This window comes from Myripristis murdjan, chromosome 9 (assembly GCF_902150065.1).
Source record: "Myripristis murdjan chromosome 9, fMyrMur1.1, whole genome shotgun sequence".
Classification (NCBI taxonomy): Eukaryota; Metazoa; Chordata; class Actinopteri; order Holocentriformes; family Holocentridae; genus Myripristis; species Myripristis murdjan.
Window position 1 is genome coordinate 2,866,560 of NC_043988.1, and position 27,955 is coordinate 2,894,514.

General features: G+C 42.0%; 2 protein-coding genes across 8 annotated transcripts in view; both read left to right on the forward strand.

Moving 5' to 3' along the window:
- Positions 1-13,900, forward strand: part of LOC115365570 (titin-like) — a 29,990-nt gene extending 16,090 nt beyond the window's left edge. The window contains exons 7-12 of one of the 7 annotated variants that reach the window (XR_003928769.1): positions 538-671; positions 768-798; positions 877-988; positions 2,688-2,793; positions 2,885-11,687; positions 11,906-13,900. Coding sequence is in view for 6 of the 7 variants with exons in the window: in XM_030060647.1 (XP_029916507.1) it covers positions 538-671; positions 768-798; positions 877-988; positions 2,688-2,793; positions 2,885-11,386 (8,885 nt within the window). In the remaining variant the exon portion in view is untranslated. Of the gene's footprint in view, positions 1-537; positions 672-767; positions 799-876; positions 989-2,687; positions 2,794-2,884 lie in introns of all 7 variants that reach the window. The other 6 variants (XM_030060651.1, XM_030060652.1, XM_030060653.1 and 3 more) reach the window with 6 other exon arrangements.
- A 4,392-nt stretch (positions 13,901-18,292) lies between these two features.
- Positions 18,293-27,465, forward strand: LOC115365750 (ectoderm-neural cortex protein 1-like). The gene is made up of 3 exons (XM_030060891.1): positions 18,293-18,450; positions 19,751-21,547; positions 24,121-27,465. The coding sequence occupies exon 2, from the start codon at positions 19,757-19,759 to the stop codon at positions 21,530-21,532; it is 1,776 nt and encodes a 591-aa protein (XP_029916751.1). The 5' UTR covers positions 18,293-18,450; positions 19,751-19,756; the 3' UTR covers positions 21,533-21,547; positions 24,121-27,465.
- The last annotated feature ends 490 nt before the right edge of the window (positions 27,466-27,955 follow it).

A 27,955-nucleotide genomic window follows, 5' to 3' on the forward strand; every position in this document is an offset into this window, starting at 1 on the left:
AGCAGACAAATGCAGTGTAGTAAGAGAATGCTTGACTAAAATGGTAGCCAATATTTTAAGATTTCTTTTAAAGGTGTTTACAGATTGTGACACCCTCAGCTCCTCTGACAGGCTGTTCCACAGACCAGGACCATTCACCCCCCATAGCTGTCAGTCCTCACCCTGGGAACAACTCAAAGGCCAATGTCCAATGGACCGTAGTGATCTGGAGGGAGCATACTGTAAAGCATGTCTGATAAATATTCAGGTGCTAGTCCATTGAGCTCTGTGGTGTTGGTTAGTACTCGTGCTGCTGCATTCTGAATGATCCATAGCTTATTTAAAGCTTTCTTGGTTAGACCAGAAAATAGAGTGTTGCAGTAATCAGGACTGCTGGTGATAAAAGCATGTATAAGTCTCTCAGTGTATGCCTGAGAAAGAAACTGTTGCACTAAAGCAATATTTGTAAGGTGGTGAGAAGCAATTTTAGTAACACTTCTGATGTGATTGCTAAGATGCATCAAACTGTAATTGCTTGTCTTTTTCTTTCTATCTCAGCAGTATCCAAGAGTTTCTCATTCATGGAGGAGTCACTTGTGATCAGTGATGTGACTGAAAATGATGTGGTCATGGAGGCAATTACCACACATATTGAGGAACATGAATCTATGGAGTGCACAGTCGAAATTGTGGTACATCTTTCATGGTTTTGCAGTTTGCACCCTTAAATTGTTTGAGAAATGAATGAATTTCTTACAATTAAATATTACATGTAATTTTATTTTTAGGAGGAAGTTACAGTAGTGAAAACTGCAAACGGTAAGTCTCATTCTTTTATAGTTTCATCACACACTTTCCTTATAAATGTTATAACATTAAATGCAATAATTATAACAGTTTCAGAGAATGATGAAGTACCAGTTACCACCCGTGGCAGGAGTAGTGGCCTGAAGCGGAGTAAGATCAGACAAAAGATAACAGAGGACAACAAATCAGAAAAAGTAATCAGGTAAAAGCATTGCATGTATGAAAACAACATGTCCCTGCTACATCATCACAAATGTATTTGTATTAAGGGTTAACAAGGCACTGAAAATTTAAAAAATAGAGCATTGCGGTAGTTGAAGTGAGCAACGAAGTGTCACATTGTCATACACCCTCCAATCACCTGTGACCATAACCACTGTTGAACAGCTAGATGGTCCACTGAGACAGATCTGGCAGCCAGCCCTTCCTTAGTACTACACTGCATCCCTGCCTGTTGACAGCACAGCCTGCAAACCCCCACCCAACCACCCCCGCCTCCACAGCGCCACAAAATGTTCTTAACAGTGTCCTACACACTCCAAAGGACTTCAGTCTCCTCAGCATATGAAGATGACAGTGGCCCTGTTTGTACAGGACATCCATGTTGCCTGACCAGTCCAGTTTATTGTTAAGGTGAACACCCAGGTGTATGTAGGTTGTATGTTCCCACCATTTCAAAATCCAATCCCTGGATGTTCACTGGTGTGGTCTGTGGCAGCTTCCTGCAGAAATCTGCCACCTTCTCCTTTGTCTTGCTGGTGTTTATGTGGAGGTGGTGGAGAGATTCAATAGTATGTCTCTGCGGTGGAGGTTATAAACTAAGTCAAGAAGTGAAGAAGTGCCATGCCTGTGCAGATTTATTTTAAAGCTTCACAAGTGCCCTGACAGACACTGTGTTGTGTGTAGTTAAAATCAAGGTTAAGCCATTTTACCCCATGAGCTCTGTAAGGTGAGCTATGTATGTATAGTACTGGAAGAGAAAAGTATGTTCAAATGAGAAGTGCCAGATATTGCAGTCAGGATAAGGCAACTGTGCTATTTTCCACATTTGCAAATATTTGATGCAATTATTACATGCTGTATTAAGTGACGAATTTCTTAGGTTTTATAGAGCGACTGCTACTATTTGAATGAACAGTTGTGCAATGTGTGTTGTATGTGAGACATGCAAACAAGAACACAAACAACAGGAAGAGTCAAGAAAACAAATATTCATTTTTTTCTTTTCAGATCAGAGTATTAAAAATAACTGATGTCCTCTGATGTCCCTCATACACATGCCTGGCCATACATTTTTGTAGTTGGCTATTCACATGAACAGATATACAGATGGAAATATGCTATGTACAGTAATGCGTCCAAAATGTTAAGACATGTGCATAGGCACATATCAAATTGTAAAAGAGGGGTAGTTCAGAGTTTTCTGGAGCACAGCATAAAGATAGTGCTATGTAACCAAGCGTCCCTCTTTTTAGTTGAGGCTTTTTTTTTGTGGCAGGAAGTTTTGTTTAGCTGGATGGCAGCAAGCATGAAGGAATGCTGGAAACATTCTGTTGTCAAAGGTGCTGTGTAGCTGCACAGGCCCACTGTAGAAAGGCTATGAAGCGTTGTACAGGATGGATCTCAGTTTGGACCTCAACTCCAGGGTGTCCAGACAAACAAATACCATTTGATTAACCAGTTCTTGAGACTGCTGGCATCCCCTGTTTTGATATTGCTTCTTCAGCACACTATAGAGAGCACTATTCTAGCCATTATGGAGTGGTAGAAAATGTGGAGTACTCTGTTGCACACTTGACATGAACTTTTTCAGCACTCACCTGCTCCATGTTGTTATCTCAACATGTGTATGTAGCTTTAAAATGATTGAAATTAACAGCCGATGCTCTAACATTTTTTAGAATCGAGGATATTGAAGCAGAAACTCCCAAAGAGGAATGTGTCGCAGAGCAACAGGAAATGGAGCTGCCGGACGTTTCTGAATTGGACAAGACAGTGCAGGATGAGGTGTGCACAATTAAAGTAGCATTTGCACTATTTGTCTCAATTCCAGTCTGAGGCATCTTTTGTGATTTCATTGTCTTATGATATTTTTTAGGATGTAGTTGGTGTGACAACTGAAGAAAAAGCAGAGACTCAAATTGACAACATGCCCGAAGACGAAGTGGATACAGTGTCAGACATACCTGTCTCAGTCCCAGCCACAATTTCATCTCAACAAGACTTAGAAGAAACTACAGCTGAGGTTACAGAAGCATCAGCTGGTGAAGAGCCTTCAGTAGAGGATATCTGCACACAGGACCTGAATAAAACCTCCTGTGAACCACAGATAGCAGTTGAGAACGTGGCATCCGAAGTAGAGGAAGCACAGGAAGAGTCTCAAAAGGAAGACATCACAGAGCTGGCATTCTCTATAGAAGGTGTAGAGGTGTGTAGAGCAGCGGAGGCCCTAGAGGAAGAGGAAGAGGGACCTAAATCTGAGACTGCAAAAGAAACTGTTGGACAACAGAAGTCAAGTCATCTCTCAAAACAGCTGGAAGAACCTCAAAAACAAACAGAAAAATCTGTTATAAAAGCCATAAAAGCAGTACAGAGTGAAATGCCCACAAGGAGATCTCAGCGCTACAACAAGCAAGAAGAGGTGGTAAAAGGGGAAGAGACTACAGCACAGGGTGGTACAAGAGTTTTGAGATCAAGAACTACAGTGCTGCCCCCCACGCCTAAGCGCAAGAGCACCCAACAAAGCCAAAAAGAACAAAAAGAATTACAGAAGGAAGATGAAGAGGCAGAGAAAATTGAGGCTTCAGTTGAGCCCCCTGCAGTTGTAGTGGAAGAGTCAATTGTAATGGAGGTAAAAGTACAAGAAGAGATCACTGCAGAGGTTACAGCTGTCAAAGAGGATATTCTTGCTGTGCAAGCGGAATTAAATGAGGAAGATCAAACCATTCAAGAAAAGGGGCAGGTGGCCGATGAAAAAATGGAGGATCAGGTGGGGACAGAGAAACAAGAGGAGCCAGGAGTAGAAGACACTGTAGTGGAGGAGAGTGCCATAGAGGTTCCAGATACAGAGGAGTCTGTCCTTAAAACACCAGAAGAGGAAGAGACAACAGTAGCAGAAATGGATGATCTGGAGAAGGAAAAAAAGGATGTGGAGGATCAATCAGAGGTTTCCAAAGTTGAGGATGAGGAGCCTCCTGTTGTTTATAGAAGAGCTTTAAGGGGCAAAGTAAAAACTGTTGAACCTACGCCCACAAGACAAAGCAAAAGAAATCAAAAGGAGAAGGACAAAGACAAAGCAGAGCAGACCACAGAAGGTCCCTCTAGCATACAGAAAGAGGATGAACAAGTAACAAGCAAAGAAGACACTGCTGTAAAAGAAACAGAGAAAGCAGCGAGTTTGGAAGTAGAAGAGAAAGTGAGAAGTGTTGTTGAGGAAGAAGCTGAAATTCCAGAGGGCGAGCAGGCATTGGAGGAAGCTCCACCTGTAACTGAGGAAGAGATGGGTGTGGAGGGGAAACAGGTTGAGGAAGAGGAAAAGACTCAACCAGTGACAGAGAATGCATCTGTTTTGGAAGGAGATGAAGAAGCAGCCAGTGTCCCAGATGCTGGAGATGACAGAGTTGAAGAGGCAGAAACTGACACAGAGTTAGTCAAACCCACGACTGCATCAGTGACAGTTACACCTGATGAAGGTCAAGGGGAGACCAAATTCAGCACTGTATCAGCAGCTGCAGATGAAGAGCTTCAGGAAGAAGATGATATCACTTCTCAAATCCCTAAGCTCCAGAGAGCTACCGTGGTCTTGGTCGACCTGAAAAAAACCTCACATCATCTTGAGGGAGCTGTAGGAGAGTATCTTACTAATGAAAATGCCTCCGAAGAACAACAGAAGGAGCAGGCATCAGCAGAAGAGGCTGAGAAAGAAGTCCCTAGTTCCACTGTAGAGGAGCAAAATCTTGAGCCAGAAAAACTGGTAGGGAAAGAGGGAGAGAGTGTGGAATTAGAAAGTATAAAGGAACAAGCTGCACCTACAACCGCAGAAACAGAGATTGTTGAGGAGGAAGAGGTTGAAAAAGACACCTCTAAACAGGGGAAGGAAGATATTATCAATGTAGAAGAGGCAAATTCAGGTGAGACAGAACATGCACCAGTTATTGAATCAAGAGTTCTGAGAAGTGGGAGAAGGACAGTTGGAGCAAGCAGATCCACAAGTACAGACACAAAACAGCAAGGGAAAGACATAGATAATGCAGGAGCGGATATTAATGAGGAGACGTTGGACAAGGCAGAACCAGAGCCAGAACCAGAGATTGTTGAGGGGGCAACAGTTGAGGTGGAAAAGGTAGAAGGAGAGATAACATCTGTAGAGGAGGACACAGTCACAATAGAGGAAGCAGTGGGAGAGAAACAGCCTGCCACTTCACATGCATTGGCAGATGGGCAGGTAGAAATCCTGGGTCAGGAAGAGACTCTTGCAGCCAATTTAGATGAGACAAAGAGCTTTGAAGAAGAACAAATACCAGTTGCTCAAACAAGAGCACTCAGAAGTGGAGGAAAGACAGTGAAAGTTACACCAATACACAAATCAACAAGAAGCAAACAGCAAGAGGATGATGAAAAAGGGGAGGAAGAGGCAGCTGTAGGAAGCAGTGCTGATGAAGATGAACCAACAGTAGAAACAAGAGTTCTGAGAAAGGGAAGGAAGACTGCTCCTGTGACACCCAGACCCGAATCCAAAAGAGCTCATAAACAAGCCCAGGAGGAGGAGGAAGGAGATGAGGAATCTAACTCCACAAGAGCCCTGAGAAGTGGCAAAAAGACAGTCAAAGCGACACCGAGGCGCAAATCCACAAGAAGCAAACAGCAAGAAGAGGAACAAGAGGAGGACGCAGCTGTAGAAAGTAGTGATGAAGAAGAACCAGCAGTACAAACAAGAGTCCTGAGAAAGGGAAGGAAATCTGCTCCTGTGACACCAAGACGTAAATCCAAAAGAGCTCGCAAACAACTCCAGGAGGAGGAGGGAGAAGAGGAATCTACAACAGCAGAAGAAATACAAGTAGAGGCAGAAGAGGCTGGACAGGAAGCAGCTGAGGAAAGACTGGGAAAAAAAGATGGCGAGATTGAAGAAAATATTCAGGAGGAAACTGCTACTACAGCAGTGGAAAGTATGGAGCCAGACACTGACATGGACAAAGGAAACAGGAAAGAGGAAAAAGCAGAAGAGGAATGTATACCTGCAGAGGAGACAGAAGTGGAGAAAGAAGAGGAGAGGCTGAGCACAAATGAAGAAAAAGAAGAAACTGAAGCAAAAGAGATGGTAGAAGAAAAGGTAGCTGAAGAAGGAGAAAAACCTGGAGAAAAGCCTGCCTCTGTAACTATAGAAGACAAGGTAATGGAAGAAGTGACAGAGGAAGTCACTATGACATTAGCTGAGACGGAGGAAAACTCTGAGATAGCTCAGATAGGAACTGCAGCAGATGAAATGGTACAAGAACAAGGAACTGACACACTGTGTGAGTCCAAAGCTGGGTTTACACCTTCAGCTGAAGAGCCAGAGAAAGAGGACAGTGTATCTCAGTTCTCTAGTCTCCAAAGAGCCACTGTGGTCTTAGTTGACTTGAAAAAAAACTATCATGAACTACAAGTGGAAGCAAAAGAAACAGCAACTGTTGAGGAGAATGTTTCCACAGAGAAGCTTCCTGCTGAAGCAGAAGATCAACAGATGGAGGAGAGTGAAAATGAAAAAGCAGAGGAGCAAAAAGTAGTGCCAGAAAAGATGGCCGTCAAAGAAGGAGCAGAAGATGAAAAGGCAGAAGAAGTTGGAATTGCATCTGCAGAAGTAGAGCATATTGAAAATGAACAGCTTGACGAGGATAAACCTGAGGCAGAGAAAGAAGCAGTTACTGAAGCCAATGCAGCAAAACATTCAAGTGAGGAAAAAGACATGCAAGCTATAGAAACTAGAGCCCTGAGAAGTGGGAGAAAGACAGTCAAAGCAGCAATAGGACGAAAATCTACAAAAAGAAGTGAACAACAGCAAGACAATGAAGAAGACAAAGAGGCAGGTGTTGAAAATAGTGCTGAAGAAAATGAACCAGCAGTACAAACAAGAGTTCTGAGAGGAGGACGCAAGTCTACCCCTGTCACACCTAGACGTAAATCCAAAAGAGGTCAAAAACAACTCCAAGAAGAGGAGGAAGAAGAGTTTACAACAGTTGAGGAAATAGAAGTAGAGAAGGAAGAAGTTGGTCAGAAAGCAGCTGAGGATAAAGAAGCAAAGGAAGATGAGGAAATTGAAGAGAAGGCTGAAGAGGAAGCTGCTGAGACAGTGGAAAGCACAGAGCCAGAAACTGATGTGGACAAAGAGAGAGCTGTGGCAGAGGAAGTAGCCACAGCCACATTTGCAGATGGAGAAGAAGAGGTCCCAGTTGGAAAAGAGGCTGAAGTTGAGGAGACAAATGAACAAGAAGAGGCAGAGCAAGGAGCAGCTGGGGAAACAGATGAAAAGAAAGATGAGGAGATAGAAGAAAAAGTTGAGGAGGAAGCTGCTCTCGAAAAGGTGGATGGTCTAGAGTCAGAAATACTGGTGGAGGAACGGGAAACTGTGGCAGAGGAAGCTGTTACAGTGCAAGATATGATGGAGGAGAAAGAGGTTGCTGAAACCTCTGTAGAGACCCCAGTTGAAAATCTCTTGCCTGCCAATGTAGATGAGGCTAGAAGTTTTGAAGAAGAAGCGCCAGTTGTTGAAACAAGAGCCTTGAGAAGTGGAGGAAAAACAGTCAAAGTTACACCAAGGCGCAGATCCACAAGAGGCAAACAGCAAGAAGAGGAACAAGAGGAGGAGGCAGCTGTAGAAAATACTGATGAAGAGGAACCAGCAGTACAAGCAAGAGTTCTGCGAAAGGGAAGGAGGGTTGCTCCTGTTACACCTAGACGTCAGTCCAAAAGAGCTCGCAAACAACTCCAGGAGGAGGAAGGAGAAGAGGAAGTAGCGACCGCTGAGGAGATAGAAGTAGAGAAAGAAGGTGCTGGGCAGGAAACACCTGGGGAAAAACAGGAAAAAATAGATAAGGAGATTGAGGAAAAGGTTGAGGAGGAAGCTGCTCCTGAGACAGTGGAAGATACAGAGCCAGAAATTGAGGTGGAGAAAGAAAAGGCTACAGCAGAAGAATTAGTCACAATAGAAGGTACAACTGAGGAGACCAAGTCCTCTGTGCCAGAGACATTTGTAGATGAGGAGGCAGAGACTCCAACTGGAGAAGAGGCTGAAGAGAATATCCTGTCAGCCAGTGTAAATGAGGCAACAAACACTGCTGTGGAAGAAGAGGTGCCAGTTGCTGTTGAAACAAGGGTCCTGAGGAGTGGAGGAAAGACAGTCAAAGTTACACCAAGACGCAAATCCACAAGAAACAGACAACAAGTGGAGGACGCAGCTGTAGAAAGTACGGATGAAGAGGAACCAACAGTACAAACAAGAGTTCTGAGAAAGGGACGGAAGGTTGCTCCTGTAACACCGAGACGGAAATCCAAAAGAACTCGCAAACAACTCCAGGAGGAGGTAGAAGAGGAGGGAGAAGAGGAGTCTACAACCGTTGATGAAATACAAGTAGAGAAGGAAGAGGCTGGTCTGGAAGCAGCTGAGGAAAAACAGGAAAAGGAAGATGAGGAGATTGAAGAGAAGGCTGAGGATGAAGCTGCTGAGACAGTGGAAAGCATAGAGCCAGAAACTGATGTGGACAAAGGGAAAGCTTTGGTAGATGAACCAGCCACAATGGAACAAAAAGAGTCTGAGACATTTGCAGATGGAGAACTAGAGGCTACAGTTGGAGAAGTGGCTGAAGTTAGGGGGATAGAAGTAGAACAAGAGGCAGCGCAGGGTGCAGCAGAGGAAACAGGTGAAAAGAAAGATGAGGAAATAGAAGAAAAGGTTGAGGAGGGAGCTGCTCTTGAAAAGGTGGATGGTTTAGAGTCAGAAATAGTGGTGGAGGAACACGAAACTGTGGCAGAGGAAGCTGTTACAGTGCAAGATACAATGGAGGAGAAAGAGGTTGCTGAAACCTCTGTAGAGACCCCAGTTGAAAATCTCTTGCCTGCCGATGTAGATGAGGCTAGAAGTTTTGAAGAAGAAGTGCCAGTTGTTGAAACAAGATCCCTGAGAAGTGGAGGAAAAACAGTCAAAGCTACACCAAAGCGCAGATCCACAAGAGGCAAACAGCAAGAAGAGGAACAAGAGGAGGAGGCAGCTGTAGAAAATACTGATGAAGAGGAACCAGCAGTACAAGCAAGAGTTCTGCGAAAGGGAAGGAGGGTTGCTCCTGTTACACCTAGACGTCAGTCCAAAAGACCTCGCAAACAACTCCAGGAGGAGGAAGGAGAAGAGGAAATAACAACCGCTGAGGAGACAGAAGTAGAGAAAGAAGAAGCTGGGCAGGAAACAACTGGGGAAAAAGAGGGGAAAAAAGATGAGGAAATTAACAAAGCTGTTCCTGAGACACTGGAAAGTATGGAGCCAGAAACTGAGGTGGACAAAGAGAAAGCTGTGGCAGAGGAAGCAGCCACAATAGAAGATATAACAGAGAAAGAATCTGCAGTGGAAGAAACAGGTGATCAGGCAGAGACCCCAGTTGAAGGAGAGGCTGAAGAGAAGATCCTGTCAGCCAAGGTAGATGAAGCAACAAGCACTGCCGAAGAAGAACCACAAGTTGTTGTAACAAGAGCTTTGAGAAGTGGGAGCAAGACAGTTAAAGCCACACCAAGACGCACACCAGATAGAAGCAAACAACAGGAGGAGGAGGCAGCTGTAGAAAAGAATGCTGATGAAAATGAACCAGCAATTGAAGCAATAGAAACAAGAGTTCTGAGAAAGGGAAGGAAGGTTGCTCCCATGACACCTAGATCTAAATCCAAAAGAGCTCGCAAACAACAGAACAATGCAGAAGAGGAATCTACACTGACTGAGGACACAGAAGCAGAGGAAGAAGAAGCCGGGCTGGATTCAGCTGAGGAGAAAAAAGATAAGGATACAGAAAAGGTTGAGGAGGAAGAATTGCAGAGCCAGAAAATGGAAACAGAGAAAGAGGGCTCTCCAGAGGAGGAAAGTGTTGTGGGAAAGGAGGGAGAGAAAGAGGGAACAACTCAAGAAGAATCTGCACTTGCAAATGCAGAAGAGGAAGAGAAGATGGAGGAAGCCGCAACAGAGGAAACAACTGTAGCAGTGCTCGAAAAGGAGAAAGAGATTGTAGCTATTGAAGTGGCAGAAGAGGACAATTTGGCAAACCAAGCTGATGACGTAGCCTTGCTGGAAACAAATGAAATAGTGTCTGAAGAACAGGAGGATGAGCAGGGGAAGGCTGAAGAGGCTGACCAGGAGCAAAAGGAGCAAGCAGAAGAAGAGGAAGCTACTGCAGGAGAACCTGACACAGCTACTTCTAAAGAAGAGGCAGTAGTTGATAAGGAAGAACCTCCAGCTGTATTAACAAGAGCTCGTAGGAGCAGGACAAAAAATGTGCAAGCCACACCATCACGAAGATCCAAAAGACAGAAATCCAAGGAAGAACAGAGTGACCAAGATGTAGTGGAAGTGCAACAGCAAGAAGAAGGAAGGGTGGAGAGTGAAAAAGAAATTGAAATTCTAACTGTTGATTCACCTGAAAACAGAAAAGAGACAGATGTAACCCCTTCAACGGAGCAACAGGAGAAGACAGAGGATACAACACCATCTGGAAAGGAGGTCAAGACTTCAGCTGAAAGTGCTGAGGAGGAAGATGACAAAGTCACAGAGCCAGCTGGTCAAGTTTCAGCATCAGAAGAAAAAGAGACAGAATCATCCGAGGAAGAACTAACAGAGAACAAAGAGGAAGGGAATGTGGACCCTCCAGTTGTTGAAAAAAGAGTCCTGAGGAGCAGGTCAAAACCTGTTGCAGACACTCGTGAAACAAATTCCAAACAACACCACCCTAATGAGGAGCAAACCAAAGTGGAAGCAAGCGCACCTCCAAAACGCAGATCCAAACGGCAAAAAATAAGGGTGGATTACAGCGAAAATGATGACAAGGATGAGGAGGGAGATGAGACAGAGGCAGCAACTGATTCCAAGGTGGAAGAGGACATAGTGGAGTCAGATGAGGGCAAAGACAAGAGTGAAGATAAGGTAGCTGAATGTTCTGAAGATGTAGAGACAGACATGCTGGAAAAGAGTGGAGACAAGGAAGAAGATATAGAGAACAGCATGGAGGTCATTAATGGTGAAGATGATGCCGTTCTAGATTTAGCACTGGATGAAGACGAAGTGGAAGAGGAGACAGGTGCAGCTCAAGAAGATAAGGAAGATGAGCTAAGTATCTCAGAGGAAGATGACGAACCTGTAGTGATTGGAAAGCGAGTGTTAAGATCGAGATCAGTTCCTTCGGTAATAATCACACCGCAGTCTAAATCAAAAAGACGCAGCTCCAAAGGCAGAAAAGAAGCAGAGGAACCGGAGGCGCCTTTGTCTGAAGATCCTGAACAGAGCCCTCATTCTGCTCAGAGCAGAAGTCCGCGAAAGAGAAAAAGCGCTGAGCTATCTCCAATTCGCAGATCCAAGCGTCACAGCAGAGTTTAGGATAATGTGAATAATTGGAATGACGTTGAAACCAAAATACATATCCGCACTTAAAACTGGGGAAAAGCAAAAATACTTGTGTTGCTCATTTTTCATTGCAGGCAGGCCTTCTTCATTGTGCAGGACAGACTACATTCAGACAACAAAACACAGGTTCAGATATTGTCTGTCAGTGACGAAAGGATGCCCCTTTATTGTGTATACCAGTGGCTGAGCAGGACGTGCACACAAACGCCTTACCAAGTTGTACAGTCAAGTCGAGTAAAACAGGATTCTAGATGTAACACAAATTAACTGAGCTGTATTGTTTCACAATGCCAGCCAAAAGTGAATTGCAATAACTTTGATCAGGTAATGCACCAGTAAGCCACAGCTAAAACAATTCTTTGATATATCTAGTCCCCAAATGCTTTGTTTTCTTTCCACTGTGGTTGTTTTGAATAAAACAGTGAAAACCTAAGCTTGTTGGCTAAAGCTAGCCATCTTGTCAGTAGCTTAATGACAAGATGGCTAATTAAGCTAATTAGCTTTTTAAGCTACTGACAACAGCCTCTCCGCATCCGAGTCACAATGCACATGAATGCATTTCTATCTTTTCACAAACCGGGAAGCAGGAGCATCCGAGTTATCCCATGAATCCAATGAGGTCATGAGCACAGCGTAACTTTGTTATAACTGTATTCTTCAAGAAGTGTTTTTTTTTTTTTTTCTTAAAGACATGCAGGTCTGGAAAATAACAAGGTGAGTCCAGAGGCGATTATCAAATGCAAAAGGTGATACTTGTGGAGAATGTTTTTCCCAAGTTGACTTGGAGAGAATGAACAAAGATGCAAGCACACAGAGCGTCTGTCCGGTTGGAGATGGACTGTGTGCTTGCAGTCTTAGGACACAGCTGTTCATCTTCTCAGATAATTCCAACAGTTGCTGACTGTTCAGATCATTCCTGTAATGAATCTTGGTGCTTCCTAATTCCCTCTCTTCAGTGAAGTCACCATCCAGTGCGTCCTTGGCAGGCAAGTAAACTTCCAACATCTTTACCATCTTCCACCATCACCTTTTTTTTGTAATTGTACCTCAGCTGTTAGATATTGCGTCAAACACATGCTGATAAGGACCCATTGACTTCCTCCACAAAACTGGCTTTTAATGTAATGGTGTAAGGCCACAACAAAGGTCGAGATAGTAATTCTATTTTCAGACTACAGAGGGCAGCCACATGCCATCGCTGCATCTAGCCTTCCGAAATGCAGAGCAGGAGGAGTGCTGTGAGGCCACACACTGATTTGGTCCTGCTCGGTATCGAACTGAAGTTGCAGTGAAAACATGGAGCCACTTTCTTTTGCTTTTTCCCTGTTGCCGTGTACTTTCAGTTTGCTAACCCTTTGGTTTTACACACCAGCCGTAAAGACCGATCCACCGCTGCGTGGTCAGTTTTTTGTCATTGTTGGTTTTTTGCAATGATGACAGTGATGTCAACACATATATGCAAACTCCATTAATCAGCAAATCCTAATGGGACCACAGTGAATATTTCCAATGACTGTTTCTCAAAGAGCCATAGTTTCCAGTTTTATACATGGAATGTTTACTCATGGTGAATTGATATTTTTATATTGTACATATTTTTCTTAAATTTCATTTCAAACAAATTATAAAGTGTGTTATTGATCTTTTAGTTTGCAATTTGAAATCTAGAGGCTGAATATCATGTTTTCAGTCACTTTTATTGCTTATTTTTAAATAAAAATAAATACTTTTTGGTAATTTGTTTACTTATAGCAGAATGCCAAACCAGCCCCAATATGATAAAAGAATTTTTAATCTTTCTTAAACGGGTAGAATACCGTATTATATCCATTTTTAATTCCTCAACAGGACAGAGTAGTGTTGATGTATTTTTAGATGAATTAGTGTACTTGAAATTACTCATGAATTTTCCAAAACATGTTTTTGTTTTTCAAATATCAGCAGAACTCAGGATGTAAAATTCAGATCTCCTCCACTAACAGACATTTTGTTCGACATGTAAAAACATTTTGGTCTTATGTGACTCTAAATATGTAACACACATTTATTCAGACACAGTACACCTGTAGCTAACCTTGTGAACTTTGGAGTCATAGCCTGTTTTGGAGAGGAGGCTGTCTCGTGTTTTTTTCAAACCATTTCTGTTTATATTGTTTTAACATTGTGACAATATTTAATCCACATTTTACATTGTGTCCTCACTATCAGTGAATGTTTTTTGTTGTCCATCTAATTTGGCGCATAAACATGTGTGATGTAAAACCGCTGGCCTCCACAAGGTATGCACACATGTGATGTTTGTGGCATGTGCATCTATCTTGGGTCAGTGCTTGGCAGCAGTTGTCACCAGCAATCATGTCATTTTTGATCACCTACATTTACTTTTCATGTTTCATGTTGACAAACCTCTCAATGCTTTCTATTACAGGTTGTTTTCCCAGTGAAATGTCATTTGTAATTATCTTTTGTGGCAAATAAAGATTTCTGGAAAAAAAAGAAAGAAAAATTCCCTGTTTTTATGTTCTCTGAGAAGGAAATACAAAGTTTGCAATGCAGCTATACACAGAAAAATAAATGTACCAACTTGAACTGAAAAGTTTTCCTTGGAGTGATGCTTCAAGGGTTCCAGAAAATACCATGGTTCTATAAAGAACCATGATTGAAAGGTGCCTCAAAGAGCCATAGCAACAGTTCTTTGCAGAGCCAGCAATGGTTTCTTCAAAGAAGACAGAAAAGCAAAGGTACATGGAAATAAATTAAGTTAATTCTCTTTTTCCTCAGGAAAAATAAAGGTGGAACTTGGAACCAAAACCAGTTCATAGTGGTGATATAGGAGAACCTCTTCTGATTCCATAAAGAACCTTTCAGATCTTCAAGGAACCATTTCGTAAATGTTTCTTAACAGAATCCTGAAAGGTGTTCAAAGAGCCAATAAAAAGTTATTTGAGGTCGTGGTGACATGGTTCCTCAAAGAACCTTCACAACAATAAGGTAGTTGTTGGCTGGTTAGTTTGGTTCAAAGAAAAAGTGAGGATCCATCCGTGAAATAAAGTGGTTCTTTAGTAGGTAATGGTTCTTTATGGAACCATACAGTCTGTAAAAGAACCATTTAGAGCCATTGTTTTTCTGTGTCTATACACTTTTACTGGTTGATGTGATGAAGCAGTTCTTCACTTTAATAGCACAATCCCACTTTTCAGCATGTGAGTCAGTGACACTTTACTGTAATGATAAATAAATTGAGCATAGTTCAACATGGCCCTCTATTTTCATAATTACTCATTAGCTAAAGGTTTGTGAACACATGATCATGTCATGGTGGGTCACATCCCTGTATAGATGTGTACTGCCCAGATGCAGAGGACTGGCAGCTCAAGCACTCACTGGCAAGAAATACATCAGTTCATGGTACTTATTAACACTGTTAGTTCAGAAAGATACATTATAAAGATTATTAACTTTATTCCACGTAAATTATTATGGTTAGTCCAGTCACTAAATAGTTGACCCCTATTGCACTGTTCATCCCAGCTGCATCTTCTTTAAGGCTGTTTTCAAATGCCTGTCAGAAGCTATTTAAGCCTTTGAAAGCTGAGCAAATTGACTTGGTTTCTTTCAAAATCATGGGTACATGGTGACAAGCAATTTAATAAGGAATGACCCCCAAAAAATCAGCCAGAAATTAGAAAACAAAAAAACAAACAAACAAAAAACCTAGCAAATCACTGCTGGAAAAATTCCAGCAGTACCCCCAAACAAGAAAAACAAAAATAAATCAAATTTTCAAAAATAAAATTAAAAAAAAATAAATCAAACACACAGTGCAGGTAAAACTCACCTGTTGATTTATTTCCATGCCAAAAAAAAAAAAAAGTAAAGAAGAGAAAAGAAAAAGGAAAAAGAAATAATTGCCATTTTTTCCTGCCCGGTGAAAGCTGGGATAAGCTCCAGCAACCCACGACCTGGACTGGGACAAGCAGTTTGGAAAATGCATGAATGACATGAGGGCTGCACCCCTCATGAGTCACACATTGAAGAATGAACATATTAGCATATGTTTAATTTGGCTTGGTTTGTTTTGCTGTAAACATGATAGCTACTAGATGTTTTTTCACTATTAGTGTGGCTGACTGATTTTGATTTTTCATTTTTCATTTTCATGGTTATTACCTTACATTAGGAACTGCTGTTAAACCATGAAAAGGATAAAAAAAAATTGTTGGATAACTTTAATTAGGCCACATTAGGAACAGCACTAGCGTATGTAATCAAATGATCAGCAGCTACAAAATAATATCATATCAGTGTTTCAGAACTTTATCAGAACTTTGTCTTTGAATTTCAAACATTTCAGTTATGGGAGAAGGGGATCTCTGCAAAAAGAGCAGTCTAATGCACCAGAACAATGGAGTAATGGCAGGTCAAAAAATATGTATATAATAAAGAAATAAAGAAATCAGTAAATCAATCATTAAATAATTAAAGTACACTTAGTGGCCACTTTATTAGCTCTACCTGTACAATCTAATCCAATCCAACCGCTGTGCCATGAAGTTTCCTTTCCTAGTGTCTATAATGCTCAGCTTTTCTTTCAGGTGTTCATTCAGTTCTGTGTTTGGCAGTGAGCTCATAGTTAGTGCTGCTTTTGGACTGGACTGCATTTTACTGAGAGGTGTTTCTAATATTCGGTTCCCCCTCATGTATATAAACAGGGAGGACAAAAAATTAGAAACACCTCTCAATATAATGTAGTCCAGTACAAGACCTCTGCAAACTACAACCTCAATAATAAACACAGAATTAAATTGACACATTCTCCACAATGTCAAAAACTGAACATTATAAACTTTGTTAAAAGGTAGAGGCAGAGCTGCTGACCTGAACTGAATTAGACTGGACAGGTGGACCTAAGATAGTGGACACTGAGTGTAATTTGTAATATTATGTCTTGATAAAGGTCTACTGCAAAACTGTTTAGTGCAGACCCAACACAGGCCTTGTAGGAGCAGCTATCCAGCAGCAGGTGGCAGTGTTAAAGCATTTGACTGTCAGTCATCCTCAGACAGCAGATGGTTTGAAATAGTTCCAGGCCTAACCAGATGATCTTAGTTCAAACTTCATAGAGTGGCTGATGCCAAGGAGGAGCTGCCACTGCTACTGTGGCCTGCCTCCATGCATCAGGCACATTCTCTGCTTTGTTTGGTGAGTGCATTTCATATTTGAGTTGGCCTGCCAGTCAAGTGAGCGCCCACACTGGCCCTCAGCCTGCCAGCCATATCCCACCCACCCCACACACGTCACAGCAGCAGCCCCCTCATTAGCTGTGTGAGAAGTGACTCTGCAGGATCACGACAGTCTGCTGTTCTGACAATACATGGGCATACTAAGTAGGACTGAATGAATCACTCTGACTTCCAGCATTTACAAAATCTAAAACAAGCTAAATACACTATGGTTTCCTCTGGCTTTTATGCAGTATGGTAACTCTGAAGCCAAAAACAGGCAACATGCACCAGGAGAAAGCCTACAAACTCCTGGTGCACGTTGCCATGGTCTCACGGTGTTCATGGTGTTATTTAGCAACTTTTAAAATATATGTATTGAACAAGATAGCTTGCCAGACGAGGGCTAGAATGTTGACCAATGTGTAGTATTGCAAATATAGTTTCAAACTGGAAGACATGTTAATAATCACCGAAAAAACTGATATTTAGACTCCAGGAATGAAGATGAAGATGATATTTCCTACTGAGGAAGAGGAGGAGGAAAATAGAGAAGAAGTGAATCAGATGAAAAGCAGCATTGCAATGTACTTTTGTTTTAATAAAACATGATTTTAAAAAAGTAATGGAAAAATTATTTTAAAATGTTTTTACGTTTGTTTTGACATTACTTTTTATGTGGTTACTAGTAGACAGAAATGATAAAATCGGTTAAATCAATAAAACTAGTGATGAGGTTCAATGACCAGGGAAAACAAAAATGTATCACTTCTCTTCATCAAATAAGACATTAAAATGTTTATGGTTTTGATACTTTTTACACCTTAATTGGGCGATACATCCTTGGAGATACAATATCTACAATACATTTAAAAATGAGAGTGGAAATGTTTTGCTTTGTTGCAAATGAGATAAGAAGTAACATGAAATAATTTGTTACAGCTCATTTACCCACACCTTCCTGTTTCAGGGTTAACCACGGTCCCATGAGGACATCACGCTGACTGTGCGAACCGTAGTGCTGCTGTGTCTTTGTTAAGGGATTTTATGGTAATTGTCATTAGTTGGCAGTAATACTGTAGAGATTAGTAGAAATATTGTAGAAAAGTAGTTAAACCATAATACGTGTTACACTACCTCAAAAAGACAAAAAAAAAAGTTTGGTTGTTTTTTTTTTTCAAACTCAAATTTGCAAAATCTGCTTTTAAATATTAACCTTACATGATGTATACAATATCACTACTGACTAATCTGACTAATTTAATAAGGTCATCAGCTGCAAGCATGATACACAGCAAGTGGCAGCACAGTGAAGCCATGTGCTTCCTTGAGGTTTTTTTTTTTTTTTTTTTTCGTAAATTTTTATCTTTAATCTTAGACAATATCCGCCTTTTTAGCTCACAACTTTACTAATTCACCTGGGAAATTCTGAGGGTTTTTTTTTAATCGGAACACTACCCCACCACACCCCGTTTTTTTTTGTCATTTCCCCCCTACTAGGGCCCTAATAGTAAAGTATTAAGGTTAGCTTATTTTAACAATCTCATGATTTTAGTAAAGTTATGATAATGCTTTAATGGTCATCATCACGCAATGCACATCCTGTCAAAAGGTTTAACTCAGCAGCCATGATCGCTCTCGGCTTCCGTAGCCTCCCCTCTCCTCGGTACTTGTCCGCCTGCTCTCCTGCAGCACAGCCAGTCCGCCTCAGCGAACCCAGCGCGCTCACACACATTCACACACACTCACACACACACAGCCTCCACTCAGACTCGGTCGCTTCCATGACACACGCACGCACTGCGAGTTCAACAGGTAAGACACGAACTGGCAAATTGCGTTTCTTTGAGTCGAGAATGAGGTGAACAGAGAGATGGAGGAGTTTCCAGAAAATGTCCAGGAGCCTACTTCTTTTGTTTGTCAGCGTGAGGCGAGCAGGAGCCTGCACAGGGTCTGTTCCAGCGTCTGAGGAAAGCTGTGGAAACTGTCACATACAGCCAGCTGCTCAGCCTGGAGTTCACCCAAACGCTTGAGTTGTGGAATGGCAATAGCTGTTTTAGTATAGTGGCATGTGTGTCCCTTTGTGCTGTGATGTTTGTAGTCAGTTTATCTACAGAGCCACCTTTGATGCCTGGCACACACCTTGTTTTTTTTTAAATCGATGACTAAAAGTCACGAGTTAAAAAAAGATAGGCTAATTAGTTGACTAATGGTGTCCCCCACTGGTCAAAGAAATGCATCAAAGACAAATGGCATTGAGGGGGGTTCTCTTTATTGGACAGTATCTGTGTGATAAGGTTAGATTGAGCTGAGATGATGTGGGATTGCAGGAATGAGCTTTAAAACCCCTGCATGACTCTGTAGTTTGATGGCATGTTGTGTAGTGCTGTTTGCATTGTGTTTTGTTATGATGCTTTTTGCTTTTTTTTTTTTTTTTTTAGATAGGAGAAACAGGCTGTCTTATATAGAAGTGTAATGCGATGCATTTCTCCTCTTGTTAAAAATGAGCAGCCCACTTTTTCATCAAAACACAACATTGTGTAATGTATCTCTAATAGTAAAGCAAAGGGCACTGTGCTAAAGTGTGTCCTTGCAGCTTTATCAAGAGCCAGTGTATCTGTGCCTTGTTTTTAATTTGGTTTGGAACTCATCCACCTGATGTAAACAAAAGAAGCCTTATGTTTCAGAATGGCAACATAATGGTCACATCCTACATAAGTATTAATTTACAGTTCTGTTAAATGACTGTGGTAGTCCAGGAAAAGTTCTAATATGCAAATGACTGGGTTCACTATGTGTCACCAGTCACCTGTTTGTGATTAGATCTGCAACGTCGTTCCAGAGAAAAAGTAGTTCAATGTGACATCACTCAAAGGCATCTGCTCTCTGGCAGAGATGAGTCATGCAGCCAAGCAAATAACCTGTCAGTGAATATATTTCATATTTGCGTGGGCATTTCAAATAATATTGCCGTCATTCCCTCTGTCAGTTGGTTGTTCTTTATAGATGCTGTAATAAAAAAAAAGGAAGTTATTTCTAATGTTAAGAGCATGCAGCTATGTGTTCATTTTGCACAGGACTCACTATATGAATTGATATGCTTTTCTCTCCACAGGAACAAATGAAAATGTCTTTCTGCACACATGAGAACCGGAAGTCCCGGGTCAGCTCAGCCGCCATGAACATCTATCTGTTTCACAAGTCCTCCTACGCCGACAGTGTTCTGATGCACCTCAACTCCCTCAGGCACCAAAGATTGTTCACCGATGTCCTCCTCCATGCTGGAGACCGCTCCTTTCCTTGCCATCGAGCTGTCCTTGCTGCCTGCAGTCGCTACTTTGAGGCCATGTTCAGCGGAGGCCTGAGGGAAAGCCAAGCCCGTGAGGTGGACTTTAAAGATACCGTCCACCCCGAGGTGCTGGAACTTCTGCTGGACTACGCCTACTCTTCTCGTGTAGTCATCAATGAGGAAAACGCAGAGTCGTTATTGGAGGCTGGGGACATGTTGGAGTTCCAGGACATTCGCGATGCATGTGCAGAGTTTTTAGAGAAAAACCTTCACTCATCTAACTGCCTTGGAATGCTGCTCCTTTCAGATGCTCATCAGTGCACCAAACTCTACAAGCTTTCTTGGAGCATGTGCCTCAGTCATTTTCCTGCCATCTGTAAGACTGAGGACTTTTTGCAGTTACCCAAGGACATAGCCATCCAGTTGCTTTCTCATGAGGAGCTGGAAACTGAAGATGAGAGGTTGGTTTATGAGGCCGTTCTCAACTGGGTTAACTATGACCTGGAGAGAAGGTATTGCCACTTGCCGGAACTTCTGAGGACAGTTCGCCTGGCCCTTCTGCCAGCCATCTTCCTCATGGAGAATGTTTCCACAGAGGAGCTTATCATTGCCCAGACCAAAAGTAAGGAGCTGGTCGATGAGGCCATACGCTGCAAGCTGAGGATCCTCCAGAATGATGGCGTCGTTAACAGTCCATTAGCCAGACCTAGGAAGACTAGCCATGCCTTGTTCCTTCTAGGTGGCCAGACCTTCATGTGCGACAAGCTCTACCTGGTAGATCAGAAGGCCAAAGAGATCATTCCCAAAGCTGACATTCCCAGTCCAAGGAAAGAGTTCAGTGCTTGCGCCATTGGATGTAAAGTGTACATAACAGGGGGAAGAGGCTCAGAGAATGGAGTCTCCAAAGATGTCTGGGTCTATGATACGTCCCACGAAGAGTGGTCTAAGGCTGCACCTATGCTCATTGCCAGATTTGGCCATGGCTCATCAGAACTCAAGCACTCTCTGTACGTTGTAGGTGGGCACACAGCTGGCATAGGCTGCCTCCCTGCCTCCCCCTCTGTGTCACTCAAACAAGTTGAAAAGTATGATCCAATCACCAATAAATGGACCATGGTTGCTCCTTTGAGGGAAGGAGTGAGCAATGCAGCAGTGGTCAGTGTCAAACTCAAGCTCTTTGCCTTTGGTGGCACTAGTGTCACCCATGACAAGCTGCCTAAGGTGCAGTGCTATGACCCTCTAGAGAACCAGTGGACAGTGCCCGCCTCGTGCCCGCAGCCGTGGCGCTATACGGCAGCTGCTGTCCTCAACAACCAGATCTTTGTCATGGGTGGGGACACAGAGTTTTCTGCATGTACAGCATATAAGTTTAGCACTGATAGTTACCAGTGGACTAAAGTAGGGGATGTCACAGCCAAACGTATGAGCTGCCAGGCTGTAGCCTCTGGGAATAAACTGTATGTTGTGGGCGGCTACTTTGGCACACAGAGGTGTAAGACTCTGGACTGCTATGACCCTACACTGGACGCATGGAACAGCATAACCACTGTGCCCTACTCCCTCATCCCCACAGCATTTGTCAGCACCTGGAAACATCTTCCTGCCTGAGGAGTCAGCGCTGTGGTGAGTAGAGTGATGATGCTCAAGCTTCATCACTACTTACATTTAATTCAGTTCTTCCTCTAATATCTGTCTGCTTTTCTTCTGAGACATCTGTGCCATCCCTAGACCTTGGTGGGGCCTATGCAAAACAATCATTTGGGGGCCCTTGCATTTACTATAAATAGATTAATGTAGGTCCACATCCCTAAAACACCAAAAGATGAATAATCTGTCCGACACAAGTTCATAAGATTTTGCAGCATTTTGTTTTAATGTGTCCTTTGATTTATTATGTTGTTAGAACTTTGAAACCCTGGAGCCTATGGGTGGGTTTTTATTTTGAAAGGTTCTATTTCACACTCACTGTTTCTTTCTGTTTTTTAATTTTTGGGGAAAGTTTTTGGTGATTTTCATGATTTTTTTAATCGAATTTTATTTTATGCGATTTCATGCAGTTTTGTAGTAAAGTTTTACAGTTTTTTGTGGTAATTTTGTAGGTTTTTTCCCCCTCATAACAGCTTTGAATATATAATCATTCTAAATATAGATTTCTGTAAATTATATAATTAAATTTTTTTTTTTTTTGGTAATTGCAAACTGTTCAGCTAATGTTTTGGTAATTTTCCATTGATTTTCCATTACTGTCCATTGATTTTGACTGGAGAAAATTACCTAATTTTCAGGTCATTTCTTTCTAATAGGCTCATAGCCTTTTTTTCCCTTTTTTGTGCCAAACAAATCAATTGGATTTTCTCAGGTTGCAAACAGTTTGACCTTTCCCCAAAAAAACCCAATATTTTGTTGGACCTTATATTGAGGAAGGCGGGCCTGCTTTACCTGATCTGCCTAGTGGGCCTGATTGCTCTTTGAGACATCTATTCATTTTTGGGGAGGCATTTTTACTTTTTATTATACAGTTCAAAGAAGAGAGACCCAAGACTTTGTGGTTACATAGCATGTGCCTTACCAAACTGAGTTGTTGTTACCCAGATTTCAACCATTTCACTTAAGTGGAATTCCAAGTACCAAGTAGAAATATTTTGCATTCGTCATTATTCAGTGAAAAAAAAATGTAGATCTGGAGTCTGTAAATCTATACAGGAAGTAAAAATGGGTAAATCGATGAGGAAGTATAAGAGCTGAACTGATAAGGCTATGATATAAAATGTTCTTTTAGTCTCTTAATCAGTCTCTTCTGCTTTACAGCCATGGCTACATTTTTACCCAAAGTCTTACATAGTGTAGATTTAAGTGCTCTCCTGAGATGCTGGAGGATCACTACTTGTGGCATGACGGACTGCAGCATCAGTGAGGCAGGAATCCTGGAAGTGAAGGAGTGGGTGATGTGTGGCAGTGATTAATGCTGGAGCTTGTGGGGCTGCCTTGTGCACAATTCCCAAAGGTAGAGGAATGGGGGGGTTTGAAGCCTTTGGTGGCGGCCCCCATTGTTTATTGAAGTAGAATCCAGAGGTTGTTTTTGAAAGGCCTGGGTGGGCTGAGTCCCATGGGGGGGCTCAGTGGGGGTGTGAGAGTAATGTGGAGGTAGAGATTGCGAGGGGGCCGTTGAGAAGGCTCTTTGTTACTTCAGGAATGCCCTCTCTCCGGACAAGGTAGCACTCCTCAGCCTCTGTTTTTCTCACCGTACAGCCCTGCTATTGTCCAAGCAGCCCAACGATGCTAACAGAAAAGACATAAGCTCAGTCATGCTTATCAGTCTAAACCAGACAACACGGCTTATTAACGGTCAATCAAGATATTGTCGAAATCGCAGTTTGGCCAAGTGCAATATTCAAATCACACGTACTGCAATTCTTAAATAAAGAGAAATGCAAACAGAATAAATAAAGTATTATGGTGCTACAGAGATGCTCTGCTACATAGAATCATTACCCTTCTATGTTGAATCAAATCATATCACGGAGTCCCAGCCGATTCCCATCCCTATTTTCTGGTACAGACCGCAGCCTTTTCAGTGAAAATGAAAATTATATGTAAAAATGATCATGTATCATATTGCAACTGCAATATCTGAAAATTTAATGTAATTTTTTTTTTACCATTGTGTTCAGCTCTACTTATTACTTAATTGGTGGAAACGGGATACATGGTCGGATAATGTACTGGCATTTTTTTTTTCTGTTGATGCACACTCACCAGTGGTGATTCTCCTTGCACGCATTTTTGTCTTTATAATGAAGTTCCCTAAAACTTGCATGCCAGAGTTCCTGTGTCCAGTCCAGTTGAAAGCCTCCTCCACAGCCTGTCCAGGTAGCAGCAGACACTCCACAGCAACCCTGTTGGACTGAGGAATGTAGCCCACCTTGGTTGGCCAGTCATTCTTTAAGTGGTGGCCTATTGAGAGGGTTATTAATAGGTTTAAGACGGGCTCCCAGCCGCTGCTGAGGGTCCCCATGATCACCTTTATTACAACTCAACCAACCAAGAGAGCAGAGCCAAGGAAAAGTTCTCTCTCATCTTCTTCCCTCCTGCTTCATATGTTGTCTGTCCTCCTGGAGAAAACACTTTAGTGTGAGTCTAGATAGTAGCATGAACTGCTAACATTTCAGTTCCTGTTTGTTCTGCTCTCTCTCAAGGCTTTCAAAGTGGACTGGAGCTGTCGAGTGTTAACTGTGAAGAGGCGAGGCTTCCTGACAAGTGAAGAAGCTGAACAACTGCTCTGCAGATGACTAACTGAATCCACACAGCTCTGTTGGACTTAAAGGCCTACAGTGTTTACATGAAGGATGAATATTTTTTTGTCTGTCTTTTGTCTTTTTTTGTCTCATTTTTTTAGACTCACCTATAAAGACTCACTTCCTTAGTACACCATGAAAGGGAAAAACAAACTTGCATATGTGTCTGTTTTAATCACTGCATTCCCACTAGCATCAAAATAGAAGAGAATGTATTGCCAAATATGTGAGAAAATTACAGCTGTCCTCTTGGGATGCAAACACACGGCGTCAACACCTCTCACACATGCAGCCTTTTCCACAAATGTATCACAGCTTTTCTGTGTGGGCGTCATGTGGGAAGGAAAGCTGGGGTCAAATGTCAGGAAATTATTTGTAGACATTTAGTACTACCAGTGCGAAAGGCCAGACACCACAGGTGAATAGGAAAAAAAAACTTTTCAGTGAGTCAGAATGATGCTGTTGATTCTGTCAGTTCTGTTGATCATTAACACAAATGCAAACACTTTCTGTATCATTTTACTTATGTTGTCAGTATCCATTCAAATGAGGTAGCCCTAACCCTTACAAAAAATGTGTGAATTTGCATATCAGAACACCTTTCCCCTATGTGCATAAAATCAGGGTGTGTTTTACATTTTCATATTAGTAAGATGCTAAAAAGACATAGTCTGTAAATTTCCAGTTATTTTTTAAGAATCAGGAAGTCAGTTTAGTGGCTGTATCTACAAGTTCAGTTGAAATAGTTTTGCATACATTTCTTGAAGCTTTTTCCGGGCTTGTACTTGACACTGCTGGTATAAATCTGTTGTTCTGGGGGATTTTGATCAGTTTTTACATTTAATGAAAAAACAGAGCAAAAGAATGTATCTCAAAACAGAGCATTTTCACCTGTGGTGTCTGGCCTTAAAACAGATTCAGGATGTGAACTTTGTGTTATCTAAAATTAACTGAACTGAAATTTAGCTCCTTAGCCTAGGCATATGAAGAAATTGGTCCACTTACTTTGATTGTCAATAACATTCCAGCCAAGTGAGGTGTGCGGCACCTCTCCCAACCTTAAAATGGAATTAGGAAATGGAACCAGGATTTGCAAGAGCGACACATTTTTTTATACTCTTCAAACGGCTTCAAAAAGGACAAAAAGGTTTTATGTGCAGTGAATTAATAGGAAAATCTTCTCTGAAGTGATTTTTTCCCCCATTTTCTTGTCTTTTCCACAGTATTTGTTGGGTTTTACTTCATGATAAAGTAACTGCACATTTACGTCTTCACCCAGGAGTGTTTCTTCGTTTTCTTACAAAAGAGATGATAAATGAATTCTGAAGCATCAAAAGCTGACATTTACTCTGGAAATAGGCTAGTTCATGCTCAACCCTGTTCTCTAAAATGTGCTGTAGCCTGTGGCTGTTGGTGTGTAGTGTTGTCAGTTGTGTTGAGTTGTGTTACTTTGTGAGGACCTTACATTGACCTAAATGCAACCCGCAACTAACTGTTTCCTTAAAGAATAATCTGTGTCATTGTCACTTGTCATGATTTAACCATTTTCAGTTCATGAAAGCTTGACCATTTGCTCTCTGTTGGGAAAGCAAGTGATTCAGTTCTGGTTTGTTTCACATAAACGGAAGAACAACTGAGTAGTTATGAGCAGCGATATCCATTATGGCTGAGATATTTTTTTTTAAGTATCATTGAAACTTTGGCTGTGGACACTTGTCTTTTCAGTGCGACTTTTGTGATCGGATGCCCCAGATTGGAACTCATTGTGCCCATATGCTGTCCATACATCACTGAGATCCAAACTCAGCACAGGGTCTGGCTGATTGGATCTAAATGCAAGAGATAGCCAGTCTCAGAACAGACAGACTTGACAGTTAATGCGTCCCGGCATGATCGGAAGTCAAACTTTGTGTTGAAAAGACAAGTGAGACCACAGTCTTTGTTGCATTGTTCATTTGGTTCAGTTTGCTTTCAAAAAAAAAAAATTCAAACGAGCCAAAATGCATCAACCAAAGCCATGTGGTAGCTGTCAGCCTGCTCATTGGTCAGGGTCAGACATCTCCAGGTTGAAAGGCAGAGAAAGGAAGTGTATATTTCAGGAATGATTTTTCCTTTGACTTTATTGTATAAATTCATGATCCAACATGGGCCTGGAGCACCATCAGCAGCTTTGGCATTTCTTCATTATCAATGTGCGAAAATACCAAGAACATTTCCTTGTTCCTCAATGTCAACCCTCCATTCATTTGGTTCCTATGTTGCTAATGCTACCAAGACACTTCTTCCTGTCCATAATGCACAGCTGATGCTGCCTTCACTGGAACTCCTGAGCCTGTGGGTGCCATATGGGAAGTCATGTGCATGACGCACAAACTCTGAGCTGTCAAAAAATTTCCACTTCCAAAGTCATGAATACCACAGAAGGGGGGGTATTCATATGGACTCTTCTCATAAACATGACCCCATCTGATGGCAGCGTGGACTATGGGAGCTGCTTCAGCCCGAAACACCCCGGTAGTTGGCTTGAGTCTCGGTCGGTCCAAGTTATCACCACAATCATAAGGCTCTAAGTTTGTTTGTAACCAAGACCACTTCAACAGGGTCTTGGTCCAGTTTATGTGTCCTGAACCAAGCGCGATTGCTAGTTTCACAGCTTCCCAAATGGATGGCACCAAAAGAGGGTAAACACACCAGAGTTTGAGTACGATTCAGACCGAACAAGGCAATGTGTGAAAAGTCCTCAAATTTCATATTGGACAAAAAAACAACAGTCTCGCAGGTTACCACTTTAACCTCAACGCTGAGCATAATCCTAATTTCTAGTGCTGAACTCAAATCCTGCTAAATTAACATGTTTAAGAGATAACCTCACCCCACAAAAATGTCTTAAGGTCTGAAACACAAGCTGGTTCTCACAAGGATAGAAGGCAAAGAACAGCCACATGCGGCCTCGGCCTCCATCAGCCAACACTTCACTAACCAAGTCTCTGTAATGCTCAGCGGTCAGCTAGCCTTTGCTCATCTCTCAGCATCAGCCTCACGGACCATTTGTGTTATCCTGCTCTCCTTGACTTGGCCATGATGTGCTACTGTTAACAATATATTATTGTACAGAAATAATGACATCATTTTGTATGGTATGCATTCCATTTTGTCTACTGGAGGTCATCATTTTGTACAAGTGGATTTGTTTTCACAATGTGAAATTCATTGCTAATAAAGAGTTTTTTCCTCTTGGCCAAGCCCTGACTTGTCATCCAGACGTCTGTGTGAAGGGATGGGAACGTAGCTGCTCACATTATCACATGCTTGTCTACCAGGTCTCAAAGAAAATAACTACCTACCCACTTGAGTCATTTGTGGAATGCTTTCGTTCTAATGATTCCTTCAGTGTTTTGCTGCACAACGGGGTTCTGTATGCAGTCTTTCCACTGAAGTCATTTGCATGCTTGTCATCCACCTAATGCTAAAGCAAAAGGAAGGGAGATACTTTTCTCAATGTCATTTGATACAACTCTTCCTTGAGATATCATATGTCAAGGGAAAGTAGAAACACCAGTTTGACTTGCTGCTCAAGAAACACACACACACACACACACACACACACACAGCTCCACTCAGATTTGTGGAGAGTTATGTTCAGAAGTTTCTCGACATGTTTGCAAGTACCTCCGGGCGTTTTCCTTCACCACAGAACATATGCTCTGAGAAGTGTTGTGAAGTCCTGCAGATATTA

Bases quoted from the DNA above. Each gene is read 5' to 3' on its own strand.
- LOC115365750 (XM_030060891.1), top strand. From the start codon at position 19,757: ATGAAAATGTCTTTCTGCACACATGAGAACCGGAAGTCCCGGGTCAGC.